Source organism: Oncorhynchus keta, chromosome 30, assembly GCF_023373465.1.
Source record: "Oncorhynchus keta strain PuntledgeMale-10-30-2019 chromosome 30, Oket_V2, whole genome shotgun sequence".
Classification (NCBI taxonomy): domain Eukaryota; kingdom Metazoa; phylum Chordata; class Actinopteri; order Salmoniformes; family Salmonidae; genus Oncorhynchus; species Oncorhynchus keta.
The window spans coordinates 959,523-985,179 of NC_068450.1; the positions used below are offsets into that span (position 1 = coordinate 959,523).

The window sequence follows — 25,657 nt, forward strand, 5'->3', positions numbered from 1 at the left end:
CTCAGGAAAGCATTATTAACCTAAAATGGCCTCCTGTCTTTATCAGGGGGCTCAGAAAAGCATTATTAACCTAAACTGGCCTCCTGTCTTTATCAGGGGGCTCAGGAAAGCATTATTAACCTAAAATGGCCTCCTGTCTTTATCAGGGGGCTCAGGAAAGCATTATTAACCTAAAATGGCCTCCTGTCTTTATCAGGGGGCTCAGGAAAGCATTATTAACCTAAAATGGCCTCCTGTCTTTATCAGGGGGCTCAGGAAAGCATTATTAACCTAAAATGGCCTCCTGTCTTTATCAGGGGGCTCAGGAAAGCATTATTAACCTAAAATGGCCTCCTGTCTCTACCAGGGGGCTCAGGAAAGCATTATTAACCTAAAATGGCCTCCTGTCTTTATCAGGGGGCTCAGGAAAGCATTATTAACCTAAAATGGCCTCCTGTCTCTACCAGGGGGCTCAGGAAAGCATTATTAACCTAAAATGGCCTCCTGTCTTTATCAGGGGGCTCAGGAAAGCATTATTAACCTAAAATGGCCTCCTGTCTTTATCAGGGGGCTCAGGAAAGCATTATTAACCTAAAATGGCCTCCTGTCTTTATCAGGGGGCTCAGGAAAGCATTATTAACCTAAAATGGCCTCCTGTCTCTACCAGGGGGCTCAGGAAAGCATTATTAACCTAAAATGGCCTCCTGTCTTTATCAGGGGGCTCAGGAAAGCATTATTAACCTAAAATGGCCTCCTGTCTTTATCAGGGGGCTCAGGAAAGCATTATTAACCTAAAATGGCCTCCTGTCTTTATCAGGGGGCTCAGGAAAGCATTATTAACCTAAAATGGCCTCCTGTCTTTATCAGGGGGCTCAGGAAAGCATTATTAACCTAAAATGGCCCCCTGTCTTTATCAGGGGGCTCAGGAAAGCATTATTAACCTAAAATGGCCTCCTGTCTCTACCAGGGGGCTCAGGAAAGCATTATTTTGGGAAAAGTGAAAGTAATCAACTGGTCTTCGGCACTATGACGATCTGAATCAGGTGTTTCACAGCAGAGTGGGGACAACGATCTGCTGTAGTACTGTAGTAGTACGATCTGCTGTAGTACTGTAGTAGTACGATCTGAATCAGGTGTTTCGCGGCAGAGTGGGGACAACGATCTGCTGTCGTACTGTAGTAGTATGGTCTGAATGCCAACATACTGTAATGACCCTGGGTTTATAAGCTCGGATATCGACTCTGCCGCTTGAGCATGTTTTGAGGGCACAGTCGATAACGCGCTGAACTTCAGGCTAGAAGCTCCCTCCCTGCCTGTTTCATTACAATACTAACAACCAGGGACGTCTCTAGAGATTCATGGATAGGGGGTCTAACCCTCTTTTAGGGTGGTTTGGCATACTCCCTCCAGTCCGTTTACTGTTAGCTAGCAGTCTCAAGCCACAGAAGTAGCTAAATTTAACCAAAATGTTAGCTATAAGTAGTTAGCTGCAAGTAGGCCTAACGGAACATGTACACTAGATAGAGGTAAAGTGCCGCTTCGGCCGCCCATTGTGACTCGCTTGTGGGCGTGCTGGCAGCATATGACAGCACTTTCGATGTTGCGTCAACAATTCAGCAGAGCAAGTTTGTATGAAGTCCGGGTTATTAAATGGGTACATAGTTCAATAGTAATATCCTCTAAAACGCTCTGGTGACAAACAAACTTTGCTGCTCTGTTTTCAATTGTCCCCATGGCTGGGAGAACCTATTCAAGTAAATATATTTCAGAAATGTTTAAATAAAATGATGCATTATTAGCTAACTAGCTACAGTGCAGGCTAACTCAAATGAGCTAACGTAAACTCGCTCACTTTTGTACATCGCCTTGGTCTGTACAATTGACCTTATTTTAGTGCCCCAAAAACGTAATACTTCCAGATCAACTGTAATGTCAATACCATTGTAAAGCACAATTTCTCCCCTTTTCCAACATAATCAATTACATGACCCCCACGCTGCCCGTTTCTGCATGGTTCAAGAAGGCAATGAGCTCCGTCGGGTCTTTAAAAAAAATGGCGGGTGGGGAAGCGACACCTAATGCGTGAGAAGAACATCTCAAGATGTTGTGTGGGAAAACGGCTTTTTTTCACTCGATCTGTCCAACTTTTCACCTTATCGGCTCTAAAATGTAAATAAATCACTATAAAGAGTTTATATAATGTGTCATTACATACCTATTTGAAGGTTTGTGTCGAATTTGAATCAGGTTTTTAGGGCGGTGCTAAAGTGATCTTCAGAAGTAAACATTGTCATTTGAGAGTCCTGATTGCTTGCAGTGATGACGCAAAACATGACTAGGTACCCCCCCTTACCCTGTCCCTGTCTTGTTTTTAAACGGTGAGAGAAGTACTACACCTGGTGGAGAGAGGCTGGAAGACAGAATTAGTTGCTTTACGCGTGCTGTACGTTATGCCATGACCGTCACGATATAGCGTCGGAGGGGTCCGTTTTTTCAACTTTTCTCCAATACTATAGATCCATTACCATGTCGATCAACGCTTGAATAGAAACCTAGTTCACACCCCAGATTTTGAAGTCAACACAGTCGCTACAGTCCCATTCGTTTTCTTTGCAGCCTCGAATGAATGTCGCGGTTACGCACATTTGTACGGAATGGGGTGAGTGTATGTTAGCTAGTTGGCTAGCTAGCTATCTAGCCAACTTCACATACTGTATAGATAATGTTAGCTAGCTAAGTGAATTAAATATCACCAGCTAGTGATCTTGATGTATTTTATCACTGTAAAAAACAAACTCCAAATGCATTTGTAAGTAGCTAGTTAACAACCATGGAGGGTGAAAAGATAACAGCCCCAACTGTCAGTGAGAGAGGAGGCTATTCTGGAAAGGGCAGACACTTGTGTGTAGTTCCTGTTCCTAGAAGTGAGGACAGAGATAATAGTAACTAATATTCAGTGTGGTGTAATTTGAAGTCTGTTTCTTGTCAGATAAAGAGAGCTATGAAAGCCTGTCTACATATGAAGAGCAGTGGTTCTCAGTCCTGGGGACTCAAAAGAGGGGCACATGGTTGTTTTTGCCTCAGCACTTCACAGCTGATTCAGTTGATCAACTCAGGATGCCAACCCCCAGTCCTATCATCGCCACCTCACCCGCTTTTAAGATAACCTTTGTGCTGTAGAGAAATGCTTATGTAATTGTGATGAACTGAGAATATTTAGGTATCACTGTGATTCATTAGTCATATGCTGCCTTCCCTGCTCCTCTGTTTGACCTCTTTCCTTTGGTGTTTTTACTCCTCTTTCTTCCTCTGTTTTATCATGAAGTACCGATCCAACTTGTATGTATAACACTTGGATAATGAGCTTATTTCAATAAAGCATTTTACATTCTCTACTGGTTGACATTAAGTCTCATTTGATGAAATACTCCAGCTATCCTGTGTTTATCAGATCAATGCAGATGAAGGGCATTAGATGTTGAGATGAACTGGTTTTACAGTATTTACATGCATAGGAAGTGTAGTGTACCGTTTAAATGATATCTGTATAAAAAAATAACAAATCAGCTGTTTAACTAGTTCAATCCTGTTTCTAGTCTATTAGTTAGTCTTTTGGCCACGACTTGCATCCTTGTGGGGATCTCATGCATGGTAATAACTACATGTATGTACGACTTCCATTCTTGGCACCAAGTTATATTATATTCTACTCAATCCATAGGCTTCATTAATGTCATTCAGACAGTTTTGAATTGATACAACTGGCTATGATAGCTGAGGTTCATACGTTATTTCAATAGCTACGTTATTTCAATAGTTACGTTATTTCAATAGTTACGTTATTTCAATAGTTACGTTATTTCAATAGCTACGTTATTTCAATAGTTACGTTATTTCAATAGCTACGTTATTTCAATAGCTACGTTATTTCAATAGTTACGTTATTTCAATAGTTACGTTATTTCAATAGCTACGTTATTTCAATAGTTACGTTATTTCAATAGTTACGTTATTTCAATAGCTACGTTATTTCAATAGCTACGTTATTTCAATAGTTACGTTATTTCAATAGCTACGTTATTTCATCTATGCATTGCATGGCAAATCTCAGCAAGACAAGCTTACAAAATGGTACATTGAATTTGCAGTAAATACTTTAGCTAGATTCTTTACATCCACTGTTTCCCAAGACGACAGCCTGGTTTGCTGGTTGTTTCAGGAGTCCCTAAAACATTAAACAACACGAATTACAACGTTATACTCATGTCACAACACCCATAAAGCTAGCCAGCTAGCATGCTAAATTGCGATTTTCGTAAATTAACTTTGTGATTAAAAAATATATATACATTAACTAACATATTCCTGCCAACTGTAAATTTTTTTGCATGATTCGTTATGACGTTATAATCACTTACTTTTGCCTCCATCCTAGTACTTTTGAAGAGAGGAAAGAGAGGAATTAGGCAGGGTTGTCCTATTAAATCACCCAACTTCTTACAAATTATTTAAATAAATAATAGTTCTGTACAAGGTATTTCCATAGCTGGGAAAGAAATTATTATAAGCCAGCTGGCTGACGATACTACACTTTTTCTGAAAGACGCAAACCAAATTCCCATATCGATCAATGTGATACAATCCTTTTCCAAAGCGTCTGGTCTATATCTTAACATTAATAAATGTGAACTCTGTCAAAGATTGTGTGACACCTTCATATTGTGGTATTCCAGTAAAATAACCAATTGGAATGACCACCTAGAAACGGTGTGTTGCTTCTTCTGTAATGACCACCTAGAAACGGTGTGTTGCTTCTTCTGTAATGACCACCTAGAAACGGTGTGTTGCTTCTTCTGTAATGACCACCTAGAAACGGTGTTGCTTCTTCTGTAATGACCACCTAGAAACGGTGTGTTGCTTCTTCTGTAATGACCACTTAGAAACGGTGTGTTGCTTCTGTTGTAATGACCACCTAGAAACGGTGTGTTGCTTCTGTTGTAATGACCACCTAGAAACGGTGTGTTGCTTCTGTTGTAATGACCACCTAGAAACGGTGTGTTGCTTCTGTTGTAATGACCACCTAGAAACGGTGTGTTGCTTCTGTTGTAATGACCACCTAGAAACGGTGTGTTGCTTCTGTTGTAATGACCACCTAGAAACGGTGTGTTGCTTCTGTTGTAATGACCACCTAGAAACGGTGTTGCTTCTGTTGTAATGACCACCTAGAAACGGTGTTGCTTCTTTTGTAATGACCACCTAGAAACGGTGTTGCTTCTGTTGTAATGACCACCTAGAAACGGTGTTGCTTCTTCTGTAATGACCACCTAGAAACGGTGTTGCTTCTTCTGTAATGACCACCTAGAAACGGTGTTGCTTCTTCTGTAATGACCACCTAGAAACGGTGTGTTGCTTCTTCTGTAATGACCACCTAGAAACGGTGTTGCTTCTTCTGTAATGACCACCTAGAAACGGTGTTGCTTCTTCTGTAATGACCACCAAGAAACTGTGTGTTGCTTCTTCTGTAATGACCACCTAGAAACGGTGTTGCTTCTTCTGTAATGACCACCTAGAAACGGTGTTGCTTCTTCTGTAATGACCACCTAGAAACGGTGTTGCTTCTTCTGTAATGACCACCTAGAAACGGTGTTGCTTCTGTTGTAATGACCACCTAGAAACGGTGTTGCTTCTGTTGTAATGACCACCTAGAAACGGTGTTGCTTCTGTTGTAATGACCACCTAGAAACGGTGTTGCTTCTGTTGTAATGACCACCTAGAAACGGTGTTGCTTCTGTTGTAATGACCACCTAGAAACGGTGTTGCTTCTTCTGTAATGACCACCAAGAAACGGTGTTGCTTCTTCTGTAATGACCACCTAGAAACGGTGTTGCTTCTTCTGTAATGACCACCTAGAAACGGTGTTGCTTCTGTTGTGGCATTGTGTTCATGTAAGAAAACTGTGGCAAGACATCAGTAGATTTATAATTGTACACATTTATGAAGATCTTACACTATTTTGGAGAGATGTACTGCTTGGATTCTTTACCTACGATAGGAATAAGCTGAAACATTTTTATGTAATTAATTTAATTATTCTTTTGGCCAAATGTCATATTTACAAATGTAAATTTACAAACAAAACAACACATTTTCTTACCTTACAAAAATACATTGAACTGTGTCTTAAAATAATTAAATACTCTACTAACAAAAAAGCTGTTAGAATTGTAAGTGTATGTATGTCCCTTAAGGGTCCTTATGTAATGTGATATTGTACCCCCTAGCCCCGCCCTCTAGCCTCGCCCCCTAGCCCCGCCCCCTAGCCCCGCCCCCTAACCCCGCCCTCTAGCCCCGCCCCTAACCCCGCCCCCTAGCCCAATTGTCCTTTGTATATTATTTATATATACACACTTGTGTTCCCACATGTACTTCCTGTATTGATTTGTTGTTAATTAAGTTTAAAAAATATTATTATTTTTGTCAGCCATCTTCACTGAAGAAAGTCTAACAGTCAGTTAGACTGATGCATGTGCATCAGCCTCCGCAGCAGCAGCCTCCCCCAGGTCCTAGTACCGGTCAGGTAAGAAGTTTAAGATGCGATGGAACGGTTGACGGAAAAAATATATATTGATTTATAAGTAGGGGGAGGGGCAAATAGGCCTAGCGACGTCCCTGCGAACACCGATACTACAATCTCAGGTCAGTGCAAACTTCACGCATCTCGTAGTCACACAAAATGCCTGAGTTCTGACGACCACGCCTCCGGAGTATATGATTGGTTCCCGCTTACTTTACAGTTGGGACTCCGCCCACATGGGGCGTGAAGGAAGCTGCCACGAGCCCGAGACAGACGCTCATCTGTGATCAGTTTGGCATTTTTCCCCACCAAGGGTTAATGTTTGGCGTTGCTGAGAGTGAACTGATCCTAGAAAGGCAAACACTAAAGTTAAAGGAACATGTATGGCTCTGGTATCTACAGGACATTAGCGACATCTGCTGGACAATGGGCTTTCCTGCAACTAATGTAATTGTAATTTCCATCCAGGAAGCAGGATGATCGATCTGAATCTGAATACTTCACTTCTCTCTTCTGTATGCTATCAATAATATAACAATGTATAGCCCTGACTGTACACAACATGGGTGACCAAATATTCATTTTTAGTAGTCCAGTTAGGATCAACCTGGTCATAGGCATTTAGCCTAGCGGTTAGACTAGAGGGTTTGGCTCGTAACAGAAAAGTCACTCGTTTGAATCCCCGAGCCGACAAGGTGAAAAATCAGCCGATGTGCCCCGTGAGCAAGGCACTTAACCTAAACTGCTCCAAGATCGCCGTTGATAATGATCTCAAAATCAAATCTAAGTTTATTGGTCACATACACAAATTCGCAGATGAAATGCTTGTGTTTCTAAACCCAACAGCGCAGTAATAATACCTTGCAATACAAAACAATCAAAAAAGTCCAAAGAAAATTGTCCGGAATATATATATATATACAGTTGAAGTCGGACACACACCTTATCCAAATACATTTAAACTCAGTTTTTCACAATTCCTGACATTTAATTCTAGTAAAAATGCCCTGTCTTAGGTCAGTTAGGATCACCACTTTATTTTAAGAATGTGAAATGTCAGAATAATAGCAGAGAGAATGATTTATTTCAGCTTTTATTTATTTCATCACATTCCCAGTGGGTCAGAAGTTTACACACACTCAATTAGTATTTGGTAGCATTGCATTTAAATTGTTTAACTTGGGTCAAACGTGTCGGGTAGCCTCCTGACAGATGGTGTAACTGAGTCAGGTTTGTAGGTCTCCTTGCTCGCACATGCTTTATCCGTTCTGCCCATAAACTTTCTATAGGATTGAAGTCAGGGCTTTGTGATGGCCACTCCAATACCTTGACTTTGTTGTCCTTAAGCCATTTTTCCACAACTTTGGAAGTATGCTTGGAGTCATTGTCCATTTGGAAGACCCATTTGCGACCAAGCTTTAACTTCCTGACTGATGTCTTGAGATGTTGCTTCAATAGATCCACATAATTTTCCTCATGATGCCATCTATTTTGTGAAGTGCATCAGTCCCTCCTGCAGCAAAGCACCCCCACAACATGATGCTGCCACCCCTGTGCTTCACGGTTGGGATGGTGTTCTTCGGCTTGCAAGCCTCATTATGGCCAAACAGTTATATTTTTGTTTCATCAGACCAGAGGACATTTCTCCAAAAAAGTATGATCTTTGTCCCCATGTGCAGTTGCAAACCGTAGTCTGGCTCTTTTTTTATGGCGGTTTTGGAGCAGTGGCTTCTTCCTTGCTGAGCCGCCTTGACTCGTTTTACTGTGGATATAGATACTTTTGTACCCGTTTCCTCCAGCATCTTCACAAGGTCCTTTGCTGTTGTTCTGGCATTGATTTGCACCTTTCGCACCAACGCATATTCATCTCTAGGAGACAGAACGCGTCTCCTTCCTGAGCGGTATGACGGCTGCGTGGTCCCATGGTGTTTATACTTGCGTACTATTGTTTGTACAGATAAACGTGTTACCTTCAGGCATTTGGCAATTGCTCCCAAGGATGAACCAGACTTGTGGTCTACTATTTTTTTCTGAGGTCTTGGTTGATTTCTTTTGATTTTCCCATGATGTCAAGCAAAGAGGCACTGAGTTTGAAGGTAGGCCTTGAAATACATCCACAGGTACACCTCCAATTGACACAAATGATGTCAATTAGCCTATCAGAAGCTTCTAAAGCCATGACATTTTCTGGAATTTTCCAAGCTGTTTAAAGGAACAGTCAACTTAGTGTATGTAAACTTCTGACCCACTGGAATTGTGATCAGTGAAATAATCTGTCTGTAAACAATTGTTTGAAAAAATATGTCTTGCACAAAGTAGATGTCCTAACCAACTTGCCAAAACTATAGTTTGTTAACAAGACATCTGTGGAGTGGTTGAAAAACAGGTTTTAATGACTCCAACCTATGTGTATGTAAACTTCCGACTTCAACTGTATATATATATATATATATATATATATATATATATATATATATATACAGTGCCTTGCGAAAGTCTTCGGCCCCCTTGAACTTTGCGACCTTTTGCCACATTTCAGGCTTCAAACATAAAGATATAAAACTGTATTTTTTTGTGAAGAATCAACAACAAGTGGGACACAATCATGAAGTGGAACGACATTTATTGGATATTTCAAACTTTTTTAACAAATCAAAAACTGAAAAATTGTTTTATATCTTTATGTTTGAAGCCTGAAATGTGGCAAAAGGTCGCAAAGTTCAAGGGGGCCGAATACTTTCGCAAGGCACTGTATATATATATATATATATATATGTTGATGAAAAGTTCAGACTCCTTGACTTTTCTCACATTTTATTACATTACAGACTTTTCTAAAAACGATAAGAATTACATAACAATAACAAGGTTATATACAGGGGGTACTGGTAAGGGGGCCGGTACAGAGTAAATGTGGAGGCTATATACAGGGGGTACTGGTACAGAGTGAATGTGGAGGCTATATACAGGGGGTACCGGTACAGAGTCAATGTGGAGGTTATATACAGGGGGTACTGGTACAGAGTGAATGTGGAGGCTATATACAGGGGGTACCGGTACAGAGTCAATGTGGAGGTTATATACAGGGGGCCGGTACAGAGTAAATGTGGAGGTTATATACAGGGGGCCGGTACAGAGTAAATGTGGAGGTTATATACAGGGGCCGGTACAGAGTAAATGTGGAGGTTATATACAGGGGGCCGGTACAGAGTAAATGTGGAGGTTATATACAGGGGGCCGGTACAGAGTAAATGTGGAGGTTATATACAGGGGGCCGGTACAGAGTAAATGTGCAGGTTATATACAGGGGGCCGGTACAGAGTAAATGTGGAGGTTATATACAGGGGGCCGGTACAGAGTAAATGTGGAGGTTATATACAGGGGGCCGGTACAGAGTAAATGTGGAGGTTATATACAGGGGGCCGGTACAGAGTAAATGTGGAGGTTATATACAGGGGCCGGTACAGAGTAAATGTGGAGGTTATATACAGGGGGCCGGTACAGAGTAAATGTGGAGGTTATATACAGGGGGCCGGTACAGAGTAAATGTGCAGGTTATATACAGGGGGCCGGTACAGAGTAAATGTGGAGGTTATATACAGGGGGCCGGTACAGAGTAAATGTGGAGGTTATATACAGGGGGCCGGTACAGAGTAAATGTGGAGGTTATATACAGGGGGCCGGTACAGAGTAAATGTGGAGGCTATATACAGGGGGCCGGTACAGAGTAAATGTGGAGGCTATATACAGGGGGCCGGTACAGAGTAAATGTGCAGGTTATATACAGGGGGCCGGTACAGAGTAAATGTGGAGGTTATATACAGGGGGCCGGTACAGAGTAAATGTGGAGGTTATATACAGGGGGCCGGTACAGAGTAAATGTGGAGGCTATATACAGGGGGCCGGTACAGAGTAAATGTGCCAGGGTCCTTAGCTTAGTGATGAGCTTTGAGGGCACTATGGTGTTGAGCGCTGAGCTGTAGTTAATGAACAGCATTCTGACGTAGGTGTTCCTTTTGTCCAGGTGAGAAAGGGCAGTGTGGAGTGCGATTGAGATTGAGTCATCTGTGGATCTGTTGGAGCGGTATGCAGATTGGAGTGGGTCTAGTGTTTCTGGGATAATGGTGCTAATGTGAGCCATTACAAGCCTTTCAAAGCACTTCATGGTTTCCAATGTGAGTGCTACGGGTTTGTAATCATTTAGGCAGGTTGCCTTAGTGTTCTTGGGCACAGGGACTATGGTGGTCTGCTTGAAACATGTTGGTATTACAGACTCAATCAGGGACATGTTGAAAATGTCAGTGAAGACATCTGCCAGTTGGTCAGCACATGCCCAGTGGATGTGACTATGACTAACAGGGACTATGTTCATGGTACTGGGCCCCGTGGCCCGAGTGGCTGAGGTTCTTGATGATCTTCTTACCCCCGATGATGCATTTGGTTGACCGGACCACCCTCTGGAGAGCCCGGAGGTTGCTCTCAATGGTGCATCTACTAGAAGTTGTTGAGGGTCTGTGGGGCCTCCAAGGGTGTCGGGGGGGAAAATCATTTCCAATTCACACATGCTTATAATACAAACGGGTACATGTGTGAAATAGGATGAATATAAGCATCCATCTAATTATTATTGGGGAAAAAACTAAAGGCTGATCGGGGAGGATCATATAGAACACTAGTAGAGATATAGGTGCCAGTGGATAGAACACTAGTAGAGATATAGGTGCCAGTGGATAGAACACTAGTAGAGATATAGGTGCCAGTGGCTAGAACACTAGTAGAGATATAGGTGCCAGTGGCTAGAACACTAGTAGAGATATAGGTGCCAGTGGATAGAACACTAGTAGAGATATAGGTGCCAGTGGATAGAACACTAGTAGAGATATAGGTGCCAGTGGCTAGAACACTAGTAGAGATATAGGTGCCAGTGGATAGAACACTAGTAGAGATATAGGTGTCAGTGGCTAGAACACTAGTAGAGATATAGGTGCCAGTGGCTAGAACACTAGTAGAGAGATATAGGTGCCAGTGGCTAGAACACTAGTAGAGAGATATAGGTGCCAGTGGCTAGAACACTAGTAGTGAGATATAGGTGCCAGTGGCTAGAACACTAGTAGAGAGATATAGGTGCCAGTGGCTAGAACACTAGTAGAGAGATAGGTGCCAGTGGTGCCAGTGGCTAGAACACTAGTAGAGATATAGGTGCCAGTGGAGAACATATAGGTAGCTAGTAGAGATATAGGTGCCAGTGGCTAGAACACTAGAACACTAGTAGAGATATAGGTGCCAGTGGCTAGAACACTAGTAGAGATATAGGTGCCAGTGGCTAGAACACTAGTAGAGATATAGGTGCCAGTGGATAGAACACTAGTAGAGATATAGGTGCCAGTGGCTAGAACACTAGTAGAGATATAGGTGCCAGTGGCAGTAGAACACTAGTAGAGATATAGGTGCCAGTGGATAGAACACTAGTAGAGATATAGGTGCCAGTGGCTAGAACACTAGTAGAGATATAGGTGCCAGTGCCAGTGGATAGAACACTAGTAGAGATATAGGTGCCAGTGGATAGAACACTAGTAGAGATATAGGTGCCAGTGGCTAGAACACTAGTAGAGATATAGGTGCCAGTGGCTAGAACACTAGTAGAGAGATATAGGTGCCAGTGGCTAGAACACTAGTAGAGAGATATAGGTGCCAGTGGCTAGAACACTAGTAGAGATATAGGTGCCAGTGGATAGAACACTAGTAGAGATATAGGTGCCAGTGGCTAGAACACTAGTAGAGATATAGGTGCCAGTGGCTAGAACACTAGTAGAGATATAGGTGCCAGTGGCTAGAACACTAGTAGAGATATAGGTGCCAGTGGATAGAACACTAGTAGAGATATAGGTGCCAGTGGCTAGAACACTAGTAGAGATATAGGTGCCAGTGGCTAGAACACTAGTAGAGATATAGGTGCCAGTGGCTAGAACACTAGTAGAGATATAGGTGCCAGTGGTAGAGATATAGGTGCCAGTGGATAGAACACTAGTAGAGATATAGGTGCCAGTGGATAGAACACTAGTAGAGATATAGGTGCCAGTGGCTAGAACACTAGTAGAGATATAGGTGCCAGTGGCTAGAACACTAGTAGAGATATAGGTGCCAGTGGCTAGAACACTAGTAGAGATATAGGTGCCAGTGAACACTAGTAGAGATATAGGTGCCAGTGGCTAGAACACTAGTAGAGATATAGGTGCCAGTGGCTAGAACACTAGTAGAGATATAGGTGCCAGTGGCTAGAACACTAGTAGAGATATAGGTGCCAGTGGTGCCAGTGGATATAGGTGCCAGTGGCTAGAACACTAGTAGAGAAATAGGTGCCAGTGGCTAGAACACTAGTAGAGATATAGGTGCCAGTGGCTAGAACACTAGTAGAGATATAGGTGCCAGTGGATAGAACACTAGTAGAGATATAGGTGCCAGTGGATAGAACACTAGTAGAGATATAGGTGCCAGTGGCTAGAACACTAGTAGAGATAGGTGCCAGTGGTGCTAGTAGAGTAGGTGCCAGTGGATAGAACACTAGTAGAGATATAGGTGCCAGTGGCTAGAACACTAGTAGAGATATAGGTGCCAGTGGCTAGAACACTAGGTGCCAGTGGACAGAGTATATAGGTGCCAGTGGCTAGAACACTAGTAGAGATATAGGTGCCAGTGGCTAGAACACTAGTAGAGAAATAGGTGCCAGTGGCTAGAACACTAGTAGAGATATAGGTGCCAGTGGCTAGAACACTAGTAGAGAGATAGTAGGTGCCAGTGGCTAGAACACTAGTAGAGATATAGGTGCCAGTGGCTAGAACACTAGTAGAGATATAGGTGCCATATAGTAGAGATATAGGTGCCAGTGGCTAGAACACTAGTAGAGATATAGGTGCCAGTGGCTAGAACACTAGTAGAGAGATATAGGTGAACAGTGGATAGAACACTAGTAGAGATATAGGTGCCAGTGGCTAGAACACTAGTAGAGATATAGGTAGGTGCCAGTGGCAGTAGAACACTAGTAGAGATATAGGTGCCAGTGGCTAGAACACTAGTAGAGATATAGGTGCCAGTGGCTAGAACACTAGTAGAGATATAGGTGCCAGTGGCTAGAACACTAGTAGAGATATAGGTGCCAGTGGCTAGAACACTAGGTAGCTAGAGTATAGGTGCCAGTGGCTAGAACACTAGTAGAGATATAGGTGCCAGTGGCTAGAACACTAGTAGAGATATAGGTGCCAGTGGATAGAACACTAGTAGAGATATAGGTGTAGAACACTAGTAGAGATATGTGGCTAGAACACTAGTAGAGATATAGGTGCCAGTGGATAGAACACTAGTAGAGATAGGTGCCAGTGGTAGAACACTAGTAGAGATATAGGTGCCAGTGGCTAGAACACTAGTAGAGATAGGTAGTGGTAGAACACTAGTGGATATAGGTGCCAGTGGATAGAACACTAGTAGAGATATAGGTGCCAGTGGCTAGAACACTAGTAGAGATGCCAGGTGCCAGTGGACAGAACACTAGTAGAGATATAGGTGCCAGTAGGTGCAGTAGAACACTAGTAGAGATATAGGTGCCAGTGCTAGAACACTAGTAGAGATATAAGGTGAACACTAGTAGAGATATATAGGTGCACTAGTAGAGAAATGTGCCAGTGGCTAGAACACTAGTAGAGATATAGGTGCCAGTGCTAGAACACTAGTAGAGAAATAGGTGCCAGTGGCTAGAACACTAGTAGAGATATAGGTGCCAGTGGATAGAACACTAGTAGAGATATAGGTGCCAGTGGATAGAACACTAGTAGAGATATAGGTGCCGGCAAGAACAAGTCCAAGATATCTTCAGACAGGTTTATTAAAGATAAATGTTCACCACAGCACACTTCTCTGTAATGATGGCTCACAGTGAGAGAGAAGAAAATAATATCCATTACATGTGGGAGAGAATTAGGCACTCAAACTATTCATTATGCCAGGTGTTAATGCAACAGGGCTGTAATAACTGAGGACAGCGGCTCTGATTGGACACTGGGAATACGGTGGATGATTTCCACTGAGCTGATAGAGTGTTCTCCCTCAGTGAGCAACAGCTCACAGAACAACACCGACAGGATTTCTCAGGACATGGTTGTGATATGCAATTGGAAGTTACAGTCCTATCGCTGCAACTCCCGTACCAACTCGGGAGAGGTCGAAGGTCGAGAACTATACGACCCTCCCATAACCAGGACGACGCTGGGCCATTTGTGCTTCATGGATCTCCCATTTGCGGCCGGCTGCGAAACAGCCTGTGATTGAACCCGGGTCTGTAGTGACGCTCCAGCTCTGCGATGCAGTGCCTTAGACCTCTGCACGACTCTGGAGGCCAGCCAGAATCTCAAATCTGCAATAAAAATAGTTCAGTCTCTCTGCAAACTCAATGCAATTTTATTGAGCTCAGTGTGGTTGGTTGCTAGTCCAGTGTAGGTTTTTAGGCTTTCCAAGCATCCCTCTCAACAGTGTGTCCTGGTTTTATAACATACTTTTTGTAGGCCTACTTGAGGGGACAGGACAGGCTCCGAGTGAGGAATATGTAGACCTACCTGAGGGAACAGGACAGGCTCTGAGTGAGGAATATGTTTAGCCTACCTGAGGGAACAGGACAGGCTCTGAGTGGGGAATACGTAGGCCTACCTGAGGGGACAGGACAGGCTCTGAGTGAGGAATATGTTTGGCCTACCTGAGGGGACAGGACAGGCTCTGAGTGAGGAATATGTTTGGCCTACCTGAGGGGACAGGACAGGCTCTGAGTGAGGAATATGTAGACCTACCTGAGGGAACAGGACAGGCTCTGAGTGAGGAATATGTAGACCTACCTGAGGGAACAGGACAGGCTCTGAGTGAGGAATATGTTTAGCCTACCTGAGGGGACAGGACAGGCTCTGAGTGAGGAATATGTAGACCTACCTGAGGGAACAGGACAGGCTCTGAGTGAGGAATATGTTTGGCCTACCTGAGGGGACAGGACAGGCTCTGAGTGAGGAATACATGGGCCTACCTGAGGGGACAGGACAGGCTCTGAGTGGGGAATATGTTTGGCAGCACAATAGACTAAAGTTTAGAGTCTAGCACAATAGAGTTTACTAAGCAATAGAATTTTAGAATTCAAGACAGACCAGAATGCAGCCTGAGGCTCAGATTATCAGAGAAAACAGTGTCATTTCCATGTGGCATTCCCTTGAATTAATCAAAAATAAAAACCAGAGCAAAGAGGTGGGACACAAAAAAAAATCGCCAGTAGATTGAGAGAATATGATTTACACTAAGCCTATGTAAACTTCTCAAAAGGATTTGGCCAATCAGAAAGCCATAATTTCCTGACTCAACAACCAATAGGACAACAGATAGGATTTGGGCTAGAAGCGCCATTTTAGTGCGTCTCAAACCATCCGGTAAAATGGCGCCTTTGCTTTGTCTCCACTTTGCTTCAATATTTTAAAAAATTTCTAAAATACAAATTACTGAGAATTATCTGTTTTACATCTCCGGGACGACGAGCCAAGAACTACACGCGTGTCAGTCATTCAAGAAATGACAAAAAGAGTACAGTAGGTATTATCTTTTCCTCAAAGCAGTGCCTAACGTTAGCATCTTTGATGTACCGGTGTTACTACGCAGCGGAACCGGCTCGGTTTCCCACGGTACCATCGTAGCTAGCGACACTATGAAAACAGCTACTGCTGTTATAACGGAGGATTTATAACCTAGCTAGCTAACTTAACCACTATTACTAAGTTAGTATTTTTTTGTGGAAAATGTAAAAGGTTGTAAAACAAAAGATGTCAGCGGGTTTTGGTCGATTTCCACCTGTGTTTTGGCCCGGAATGTATAAGCTAGCTACCTAGCATGCTAACTAACGTGGGATCTGACATATCTGGCGAGGGGATAAACTGATGCATTTCGTTGCATGTCTCTGAAGGCTCTGGACCATTGAAACGGCATTGCAGGGTTGTCCGGGAATCTGATGTCTGAAATGTGGACATACTGTAGAGATGTTGGATTTGTATATATACAGTTTGATCGCACTTTTCTATTGTGTTATTGACTATGTTTATTCCATGCGTGTCTCACTGCTTTGCTTTATCTTGACCAGGTCCCAGTTGTAAATGAGAATTTGTTCTCAACTGACCAACCTGGTTAAATAAAGGTGAAATCAGATAATACATGTTTGTTTACCTCGACTAACCTGCACCCCCCTCCTCACATGGACTCGATACCGGTACACCTTGTATATCGCCTGGTTCTTGTGGTTCCACTTTTTTTTAGGTGGGTTATTTAGTAGATATTTTCTTAACTCTTATTTTCTTAAAACGGCATTGTTGGTTAAGGGTTTGTAAGTCTGCATTTCTCGGTAAGGGTCTAAACTGTTTTGATAAGAGTCAGGTTGACTTAGTGCACAGACACTCCGGTTAGTTAGTTTGCCTTTGATGGGAAGATGCCCGGTTTTTGTAGTATGTTTATCTTCCGGTTTGCCTGATTTTTGTACTCTGTTCATGTCAGAAAGCATTAATTGTAGCAGACAAGGTCCATGTTAGTTCATTCGCACCATTGACGAAAAACGTCAATAAATAATGCTGGAGTTAAACCTTGAGGTGGCTCACACACGGGCCATTTTTCTTTAAAACGAGCTGTTGTAACTGCATTTTTAGCCCAAATAGTTACCTAACATTAGTTGGCTTTAATAATAATATGAATAGTTACAAAAAATCACTTAGGCCACTGTTGATCAGTCACTTTATTCTTATGTTTTGGGATCCTGAGTGGTGCAGCGGTCTAACATGCGCATGAGACACCGTTCCACACCAGAGGAGATCAGGACATGCAGGTTAAAATATGAAAACAAACTCTGAATCAACTATATTAATTTGGGGACAGGTCGAAAAGCATTAAACACTTACGGAAATGTAGCTAGCTAGCTAATTTGTCCTGGAATATAAGCATTGGGTTGTTATTTCACCTGAAATGCACAAGGTCCTCTACTCCGACAAATGAATCCTCACATAAACGGGTTAACCAAGTTTGTTTTTAGTCATCTCTCCTCCATCAGGCTTCTTCTTTGACCTTTATATGGCGGTTGGCAACCAACTTGAAGGTGCTTTACCGCCAACTGGACTGGAGTGTGGACCTCAGTTCATTTTTCAATGCTCCTAAAAACCAATGAGGAGATGGGAGAGGCGGGATTTGCAGCATGTCAATCATTAGAAATGGAACCAAAGTTCTATTTTAGCGTCCAACTACACAGACACTCAAATGACGCGCACGAGTAGTGTGGGTGCAATGATTGAATAACATGTATGTGTAAATATATTTTGCACGACTCGCGTCGCATGGTCAGCATATAAGGCACTGCATCGCAGCGCTAGAGGCGTCACTACAGACCCATGTTCAATTCCAGGCTGTATCACAACCGGCTGTGATCACGAGGGTACCTGCCGCCTTGAATATAGCCATGTTATTACTCCTGCACATTGACTCAGTACTGGTACTCTGTGTATATAGTCAGGTTACTCATTGACTCAGTACTGGTACTATGTGTATATAGTCAGGTGACTCATTGACTCAGTACTGGTACTCTGTGTATATAGTCAGGTGACTCATTGACTCAGTACTGGTACTCTGTGTATATAGTCAGGTGACTCATTGACTCAGTACTGGTACTCTGTGTATATAGTCAGGTGACTCATTGACTCAGTACTGGTACTCTGTGTATATAGTCAGGTGACTCATTGACTCAGTACTGGTACTCTGTGTATATAGTCAGGTTACTCATTGACTCAGTACTGGTACTCTGTGTATATAGTCAGGTTACTCATTGTGTATTAATTATTACTTTTATTGTGTTTTTTTCCCTTTTCTATTATTTCTCTATTTTCTTTCTCTTCATTGTTGGGAAGGGCCGTCAGTCAGCATGTCACTGTTAGTCTAAAGCAAATCAAATGTATTTGTCACATACACATGGTTAGCAGATGTTAATGCGAGTGTAGCGAAATGCTTCTACACCTGTTGTTTATGAAGCATTTCACTGTTAGTCTACACCTGTTGTTGATGAAGCATTTCACTGTTAGTCTACACCTGTTGTTTAGGAAGCATTTCACTGTTAGTCTACACCTGTTGTTGATGAAGCATTTCACTGTTAGTCTACACCTGTTGTTTATGAAGCATTTCACTGTTAGTCTACACCTGTTGTTGATGAAGCATTTCACTGTTAGTCTACACCTGTTGTTTATGAAGCATTTCACTGTTAGTCTACACCTGTTGTTGATGAAGCATTTCACTGTTAGTCTACACCTGTTGTTGATGAAGCATTTCACTGTTAGTCTACACCTGTTGTTTATGAAGCATTTCACTGTTAGTCTACACCTGTTGTTGATGAAGCATTTCACTGTTAGTCTACACCTGTTGTTGATGAAGCATTTCACTATTAGTCTACACCTGTTGTTGATGAAGCATTTCACTGTTAGTCTACACCTGTTGTTTATGAAGCATTTCACTGTTAGTCTACACCTGTTGTTTAGGAAGCATTTCACTGTTAGTCTACACCTGTTGTTTACCAAGCATTTCACTGTTAGTCTACACCTGTTGTTGATGAAGCATTTCACTGTTAGTCTACACCTGTTGTTGATGAAGCATTTCACTATTAGTCTACACCTGTTGTTGATGAAGCATTTCACTGTTAGTCTACACCTGTTGTTTATGAAGCATTTCACTGTTAGTCTACACCTGTTGTTCACGAAAGCATGTGACAAATAACATCTGATTTGAACTATCTAGTTACTGCCCATGATTGCTAATTTCACATGTTCACACTATAGAAACAATGGCGGAAGCCCGATTTTTGTTGAAACAGTCGGCCTAGCTAATCTGGCTTATTTAGGTCCCGTGTCCAAATTTAATAGAGCCAAAGTTCCACTCAAACTCCCATTAGTGCTGCTGGGCTGCTCCATTAGTGCTGCTGGGCTGCTCCATTAGTTCTGCTGGGCTGCTCCATTAGTGCTGCTCCATTAGTGCTGCTGGGCTGCTCCATTAGTGCTGCTGGGCTGCTCCATTAGTGCTGCTGGGCTGCTCCATTAGTGCTGCTGGGCTGCTCCATTAGTGCTGCTCCTTTGGTGCTGCTGGGCTGCTCCGTTGGTGCTGCTGGGCTGCTCCGTTGGTGCTGCTGGGCTGCTCCGTTGGTGCTGCTGGGATGCGCCGTTAGTAATGCTGGGATGCTCCATTGGTGCTGCTCCATTACTACTGCTGGAATGCTCCATTGGTGCTGCTGGGCTGCTCCATTAGTACTGCTGGGCTGCTCCATTGGTGCTGCTGGGCTGCTCCATTAGTGCTGCTGGGCTGCTCCATTAGTGCTGCTGGGCTGCTCCATTAGTGCAGCTGGTCCGCTCCATTAGTGCTGCTCGATTAGTGCTGCTGGGCTGCTCCATTAGTGCTGTTGGGCTGCTCCATTAGTGCTGCTCCATTAGTGCTGCTGGGCTGCTCCATTAGTGCTGCTGGGCTGCTCCATTAGTGCTGCTGGGCTGCTCCATTAGTGCTGCTGGGCTGCTCCGTTAGTGCTGCTGGGCTGCTCCATTGGTGCTGCTGGGCTGCTCCATTAGTGCTGCTCCATTAGTGCTGCTGGGCTGCTCCATTAGTGCTGCTGGGCTGCTCGATTAGAGCTGCTGGGCTGCTCCATTAGTGCTGCTGGGCTGCTCCATTAGTGCTGCTGGGCTGCTCCATTAGTGCTGCTCCATTAGTGCTGCTGGGCTGCTCCATTAGTGCTGCTGGGCTGCTCGATTAGAGCTGCTGGGCTGCTCCATTAGTGCTGCTGGGCTGCTCCATTAGTGCTGCTGGGCTGCTCCATTAGTGCTGCTGGGCTGCTCCATTGGTGCTGCTGGGCTGCTCCATTGGTGCTGCTGGGCTGCTCCATTAGTGCTGCTCCATTAGTGCTGCTGGGCTGCTCCATTGGTGCTGCTGGGCTGCTCCATTAGTGCTGCTCCATTAGTGCTGCTGGGCTGCTCCATTGGTGCTGCTGGGCTGCTCCATTAGTGCTGCTGGGCTGCTCCATTAGTGCTGCTGGGCTGCTCCATTAGTGCTGCTGGGCTGCTCCATTAGTGCTGCTCCATTAGTGCTGCTGGGCTGCTCCATTAGTGCTGCTGTGCTGCTCGATTAGTGCTGCTGGGCTGCTCCATTAGTGCTGCTCCATTAGTGCTGCTGGGCTGCTCCATTAGTGCTGCTGGGCTGCTCCATTGGTGCTGGTGGGCTGCTCCGTTAGTGCTGCTGGGCTGCTCCATTGGTGCTGCTGGGCTGCTCCATTAGTGCTGCTGGGCTGCTCCATTAGTGCTGCTGGGCTGCTCCGTTAGTGCTGTTGGGCTGCTCCATTAGTGCTGCTGGGCTGCTCCATTAGTGCTGCTCCATTAGTGCTGCTGGGCTGCTCCATTAGTGCTGCTGGGCTGCTCCATTAGAGCTACTGGGCTGCTCCATTAGTGCTGCTGGGCTGCTCCATTAGTGCTGCTGGGCTGCTCCATTAGTGCTGCTGGGCTGCTCCATTAGTGCTGCTCCATTAGTGCTGCTGGGCTGCTCCATTAGTGCTGCTGGGCTGCTCCATTAGTGCTGCTGGGCTGCTCCATTAGTGCTGCTCCATTAGTGCTGCTGGGCTGCTCCATTAGTGCTGCTCCATTGGTGCTGTTGGGCTGCTCCATTGGTGCTGTTGGGCTGCTCCATTAGTGCTGCTGGGCTGCTCCATTGGTGCTGTTGGGCTGCTCCATTGGTGCTGCTCTGCTGCTTGTTGAGTACTGTACTGAATACAGTTAACAGTAGTTATAATTTAGATTCTAGCCTTGCTGTTAGTGAACTTAGTTTCTAACAGCCAACATTATATCTAGTGTTGCATCTGAATTCACACCCTATTCCCTAAATAGTGCACTCCATTTGACCAGGGCCATAGGGAACAGGGTGTCATTTGGGACAAAGTCCTAGATCTTGATGAAGATCAGGCTGTTTTGCTTTTACTTACAAAAAGGAAAGAGCCTCTAACCTGATAATTTAGTCCCCTCTTCATCTCCCCCATCCTTTTAAATTGTCTAATTTCCGACCTAATAGTGGGTTTTCTTGTTGTTGGCAGGTTAAATGAGTAGAACCTCAGCTGAATCTACAGACCAAATGATGGAGGGGGAAGTAGATCATCTTCCGATTACAGACCAGATGGAGGAGGAGGAGGATGTAGGTCAACATCAGATTACAGACCAGATGGAGGAGGAGGAGGAGGAGGAGGTAGGTCAACATCAGATTACAGACCAGATGGAGGAGGTAGGTCAACATCAGATTACAGACCAGATGGAGGAGGAGGAGGAGGTAGGTCAACATCAGATTACTTACCAGATGGAGGAGGAGGAGGTAGGTAAACATCAGATTACAGACCAGGAGGAGGAGGAGGAGGAGGAGGTAGGTCAACATCAGATTACAGACCAGGAGGAGGAGGAGGTAGGTCAACTTCCGATTACAGACCAGATGGAGGAGGAGGAGGAGGTAGGTAGGTCGGTCAACATCAGATTACAGACCAGGAGGAGGAGGAGGAGGAGGAGGAGGTAGGTCAACATCAGATTACAGACCAGGAGGAGGAGGTAGGTCAACATCAGATTACAGACCAGATGGAGGAGGAGGAGGAGGAGGTAGGTCAACATCAGATTACAGACCAGATGGAGGAGGAGGAGGTAGGTCAACTTCCGATTACAGACCAGATGGAGGAGGAGGAGCAGGAGGAGGTAGGTCGGTCAACATCAGATTGTCTATTTACCTGCTCACTTTTTCAGATGTATCCACCTGCGAACTTCGTGAATGTCTTACCAGAGCTGGTTGAACGTAGTGCACTAGATAGGGTGCCATTTGGGACACAGGTGGACTGTCGCTTCTGTAGCAGATAATAGGACGATCACTCAGGGTCTATTCTGAGGTTTTTCATTAGACTCATGTTGACTCTTGTTTACTCCTCAGCCTGGGAGCTCAGCAGAGACTGAGAGACCCTCCTCTTCTCACACCAAGATGAAGCCTCCTGTTACAGCCAAGCACACCGGAGGGAATGAGTCTGACACCTCGGACGAGAGTGGACAGGAAGATGGCGCCTCTGACAACCCCTCAGATGGTAAGGTCTACCTCGACCTGGGGCCAGCACGTGTTTTAATGCCTCTTCATATCATTGTGGAGCCAGAAGGTGCATTTCTACACTTTGTGGATAATATTGTTGTTGGTCTATTCTGAGTTGATGCTCAAGGTAGATAATACTGTTGTTGGTCTATTCTGAGTTGATGCTCAAGGTAGATAATACTGTTGTTGGTCTATTCTGAGTTGATGCTCAAGGTAGATAATACTGTTGTTGGTCTATTCTGAGTTGATGCTCAAGGTAGATAATACTGTTGTTGGTCTATTCTGAGTTGATGCTCAAGGTAGATAATACTGTTGTTGGTCTATTCTGAGTTGATGCTCAAGGTAGATGATACTGTTGTTGGTCTATTCTGAATTGATGCTCAAGGTAGATAATACTGTTGGTCTATTCTGAGTTGATGCTCAAGGTAGATGATACTGTTGTTGGTCTATTCTGAGTTGATGCTCAAGGTAGATGATACTGTTGGTCTATTCTGAGTTGATGCTCAAGGTAGATAATACTGTTGTTGGTCTATTCTGAGTTGATGCTCAAGGTAGATAATACTGTTGTTGGTCTATTCTGAGTTGATGCTCAAGGTAGATAATACTGTTGTTGGTCTATTCTGAGTTGATGCTCAAGGTAGATAATACTGTTGTTGGTCTATTCTGAGTTGATGCTCAAGGTAGATAATACTGTTGTTGGTCTATTCTGAGTTGATGCTCAAGGTAGATAATACTGTTGTTGGTCTATTCTGAGTTGATGCTCAAGGTAGATAATACTGTTGTTGGTCTATTCTGAGTTGATGCTCAAGGTAGATAATACTGTTGTTGGTCTATTCTGAGTTGATGCTCAAGGTAGATAATACTGTTGGTCTATTCTGAGTTGATGCTCAAGGTAGATGATACTGTTGGTCTATTCTGAATTGATGCTCAAGGTAGATAATACTGTTGGTCTATTCTGAGTTGATGTTCAAGGTAGATAATACTGTTGGTCTATTCTGAATTGATGCTCAAGGTAGATAATACTGTTGGTCTATTCTGAGTTGATGTTCAAGGTAGATAATACTGTTGTTGGTCTATTCTGAGTTGATGCTCAAGGTAGATAATACTGTTGTTGGTCTATTCTGAGTTGATGTTCAAGGTAGATAATACTGTTGTTGGTCTATTCTGAGTTGATGCTCAAGGTAGATAATACTGTTGTTGGTCTATTCTGAGTTGATGCTCAAGGTAGATAATACTGTTGTTGGTCTATTCTGAGTTGATGCTCAAGGTAGATGATACTGTTGTTGGTCTATTCTGAGTTGATGCTCAAGGTAGATGATACTGTTGGTCTATTCTGAGTTGATGCTCAAGGTAGATAATACTGTTGTTGGTCTATTCTGAGTTGATGCTCAAGGTAGATAATACTGTTGGTCTATTCTGAGTTGATGCTCAAGGTAGATAATACTGTTGGTCTATTCTGAGTTGATGCTCAAGGTAGATGATACTGTTGTTGGTCTATTCTGAATTGATGCTCAAGGTAGATAATACTGTTGTTGGTCTATTCTGAATTGATGCTCAAGGTAGATAATACTGTTGGTCTATTCTGAGTTGATGCTCAAGGTAGATGATACTGTTGGTCTATTCTGAGTTGATGCTCAAGGTAGATAATACTGTTGTTGGTCTATTCTGAGTTGATGCTCAAGGTAGATGATACTGTTGGTCTATTCTGAGTTGATGCTCAAGGTAGATGATACTGTTGGTCTATTCTGAGTTGATGTTCAAGGTAGATGATACTGTTGTTGGTCTATTCTGAGTTGATGCTCAAGGTAGATAATACTGTTGTTGGTCTATTCTGAGTTGATGTTCAAGGTAGATAATACTGTTGTTGGTCTATTCTGAGTTGATGCTCAAGGTAGATAATACTGTTGTTGGTCTATTCTGAGTTGATGCTCAAGGTAGATAATACTGTTGTTGGTCTATTCTGAGTTGATGCTCAAGGTAGATAATACTGTTGTTGGTCTATTCTGAGTTGATGCTCAAGGTAGATAATACTGTTGTTGGTCTATTCTGAGTTGATGCTCAAGGTAGATAATACTGTTGTTGGTCTATTCTGAGTTGATGCTCAAGGTAGATAATACTGTTGTTGGTCTATTCTGAGTTGATGTTCAAGGTAGATAATACTGTTGTTGGTCTATTCTGAGTTGATGCTCAAGGTAGATAATACTGTTGTTGGTCTATTCTGAGTTGATGCTCAAGGTAGATAATACTGTTGTTGGTCTATTCTGAATTGATGCTCAAGGTAGATAATACTGTTGTTGGTCTATTCTGAGTTGATGCTCAAGGTAGATAATACTGTTGTTGGTCTATTCTGAGTTGATGCTCAAGGTAGATAATACTGTTGTTGGTCTATTGTGAGTTGATGCTCAAGGTAGATAATACTGTTGGTCTATTGTGAGTTGATGCTCAAGGTAGATAATACTGTTGTTGGTCTATTCTGAGTTGATGCTCAAGGTAGATAATACTGTTGGTCTATTCTGAGTTGATGCTCAAGGTAGATGATACTGTTGGTCTATTCTGAATTGTTCATATATGTTTTTAAAAAGGTTTTGAGTTCATATTCAAGGTATATGTGGTGGTGAAAGAGCACTTGTTGAGAGTTATGAGTCCCGGTCTAAAGTAGGGCACTATATAGGGAATTTGGAATGCATATTAAGTGCTTGTCCTCTACTTCAGGCGTGTTGGTGGTACGACCTGGGACTGACAACAAGGAGAGCAGAGGAGCCATGAAGCTGGACCTCTCAAGGAAAAAGACAGGTTTGTCTCTCACACATAGGCCATGTCTAAAATCTGGCCTACTTTAAATCATACTCCATTTATACATTTCACATACTATAAAACTAGTTTAGCATACCAGGTACTCTCATATGGCCTCCACACACCACACAGACACAG

The 25,657-nt window shown here is 43.4% G+C and overlaps 1 protein-coding gene and 1 long non-coding RNA gene across 2 annotated transcripts in view; one reads left to right on the forward strand and one right to left on the reverse strand.

Annotated features, from left to right (window-relative positions):
* Nucleotides 1–14,360: 14,360 nt before the first annotated feature.
* Nucleotides 14,361–15,874, reverse strand: LOC127913790 (uncharacterized). Its single transcript, XR_008086725.1, has 3 exons — nucleotides 15,730–15,874; nucleotides 15,521–15,611; nucleotides 14,361–14,957 (listed from the first exon to the last, which is right to left on the reverse strand). It is a non-coding gene; the product is annotated as an uncharacterized LOC127913790 (long non-coding RNA).
* A 6,329-nt stretch (nucleotides 15,875–22,203) lies between these two features.
* Nucleotides 22,204–25,657, forward strand: part of LOC118383367 (transcriptional regulator ATRX-like) — a 111,871-nt gene continuing 108,417 nt past the window's right edge. Inside the window, 3 exon segments of the mRNA XM_052486944.1 lie at nucleotides 22,204–22,254; nucleotides 22,577–22,724; nucleotides 25,439–25,519. Of these exon segments, the coding sequence (XP_052342904.1) occupies nucleotides 22,234–22,254; nucleotides 22,577–22,724; nucleotides 25,439–25,519 (250 nt within the window). The 5' untranslated portion in view covers nucleotides 22,204–22,233.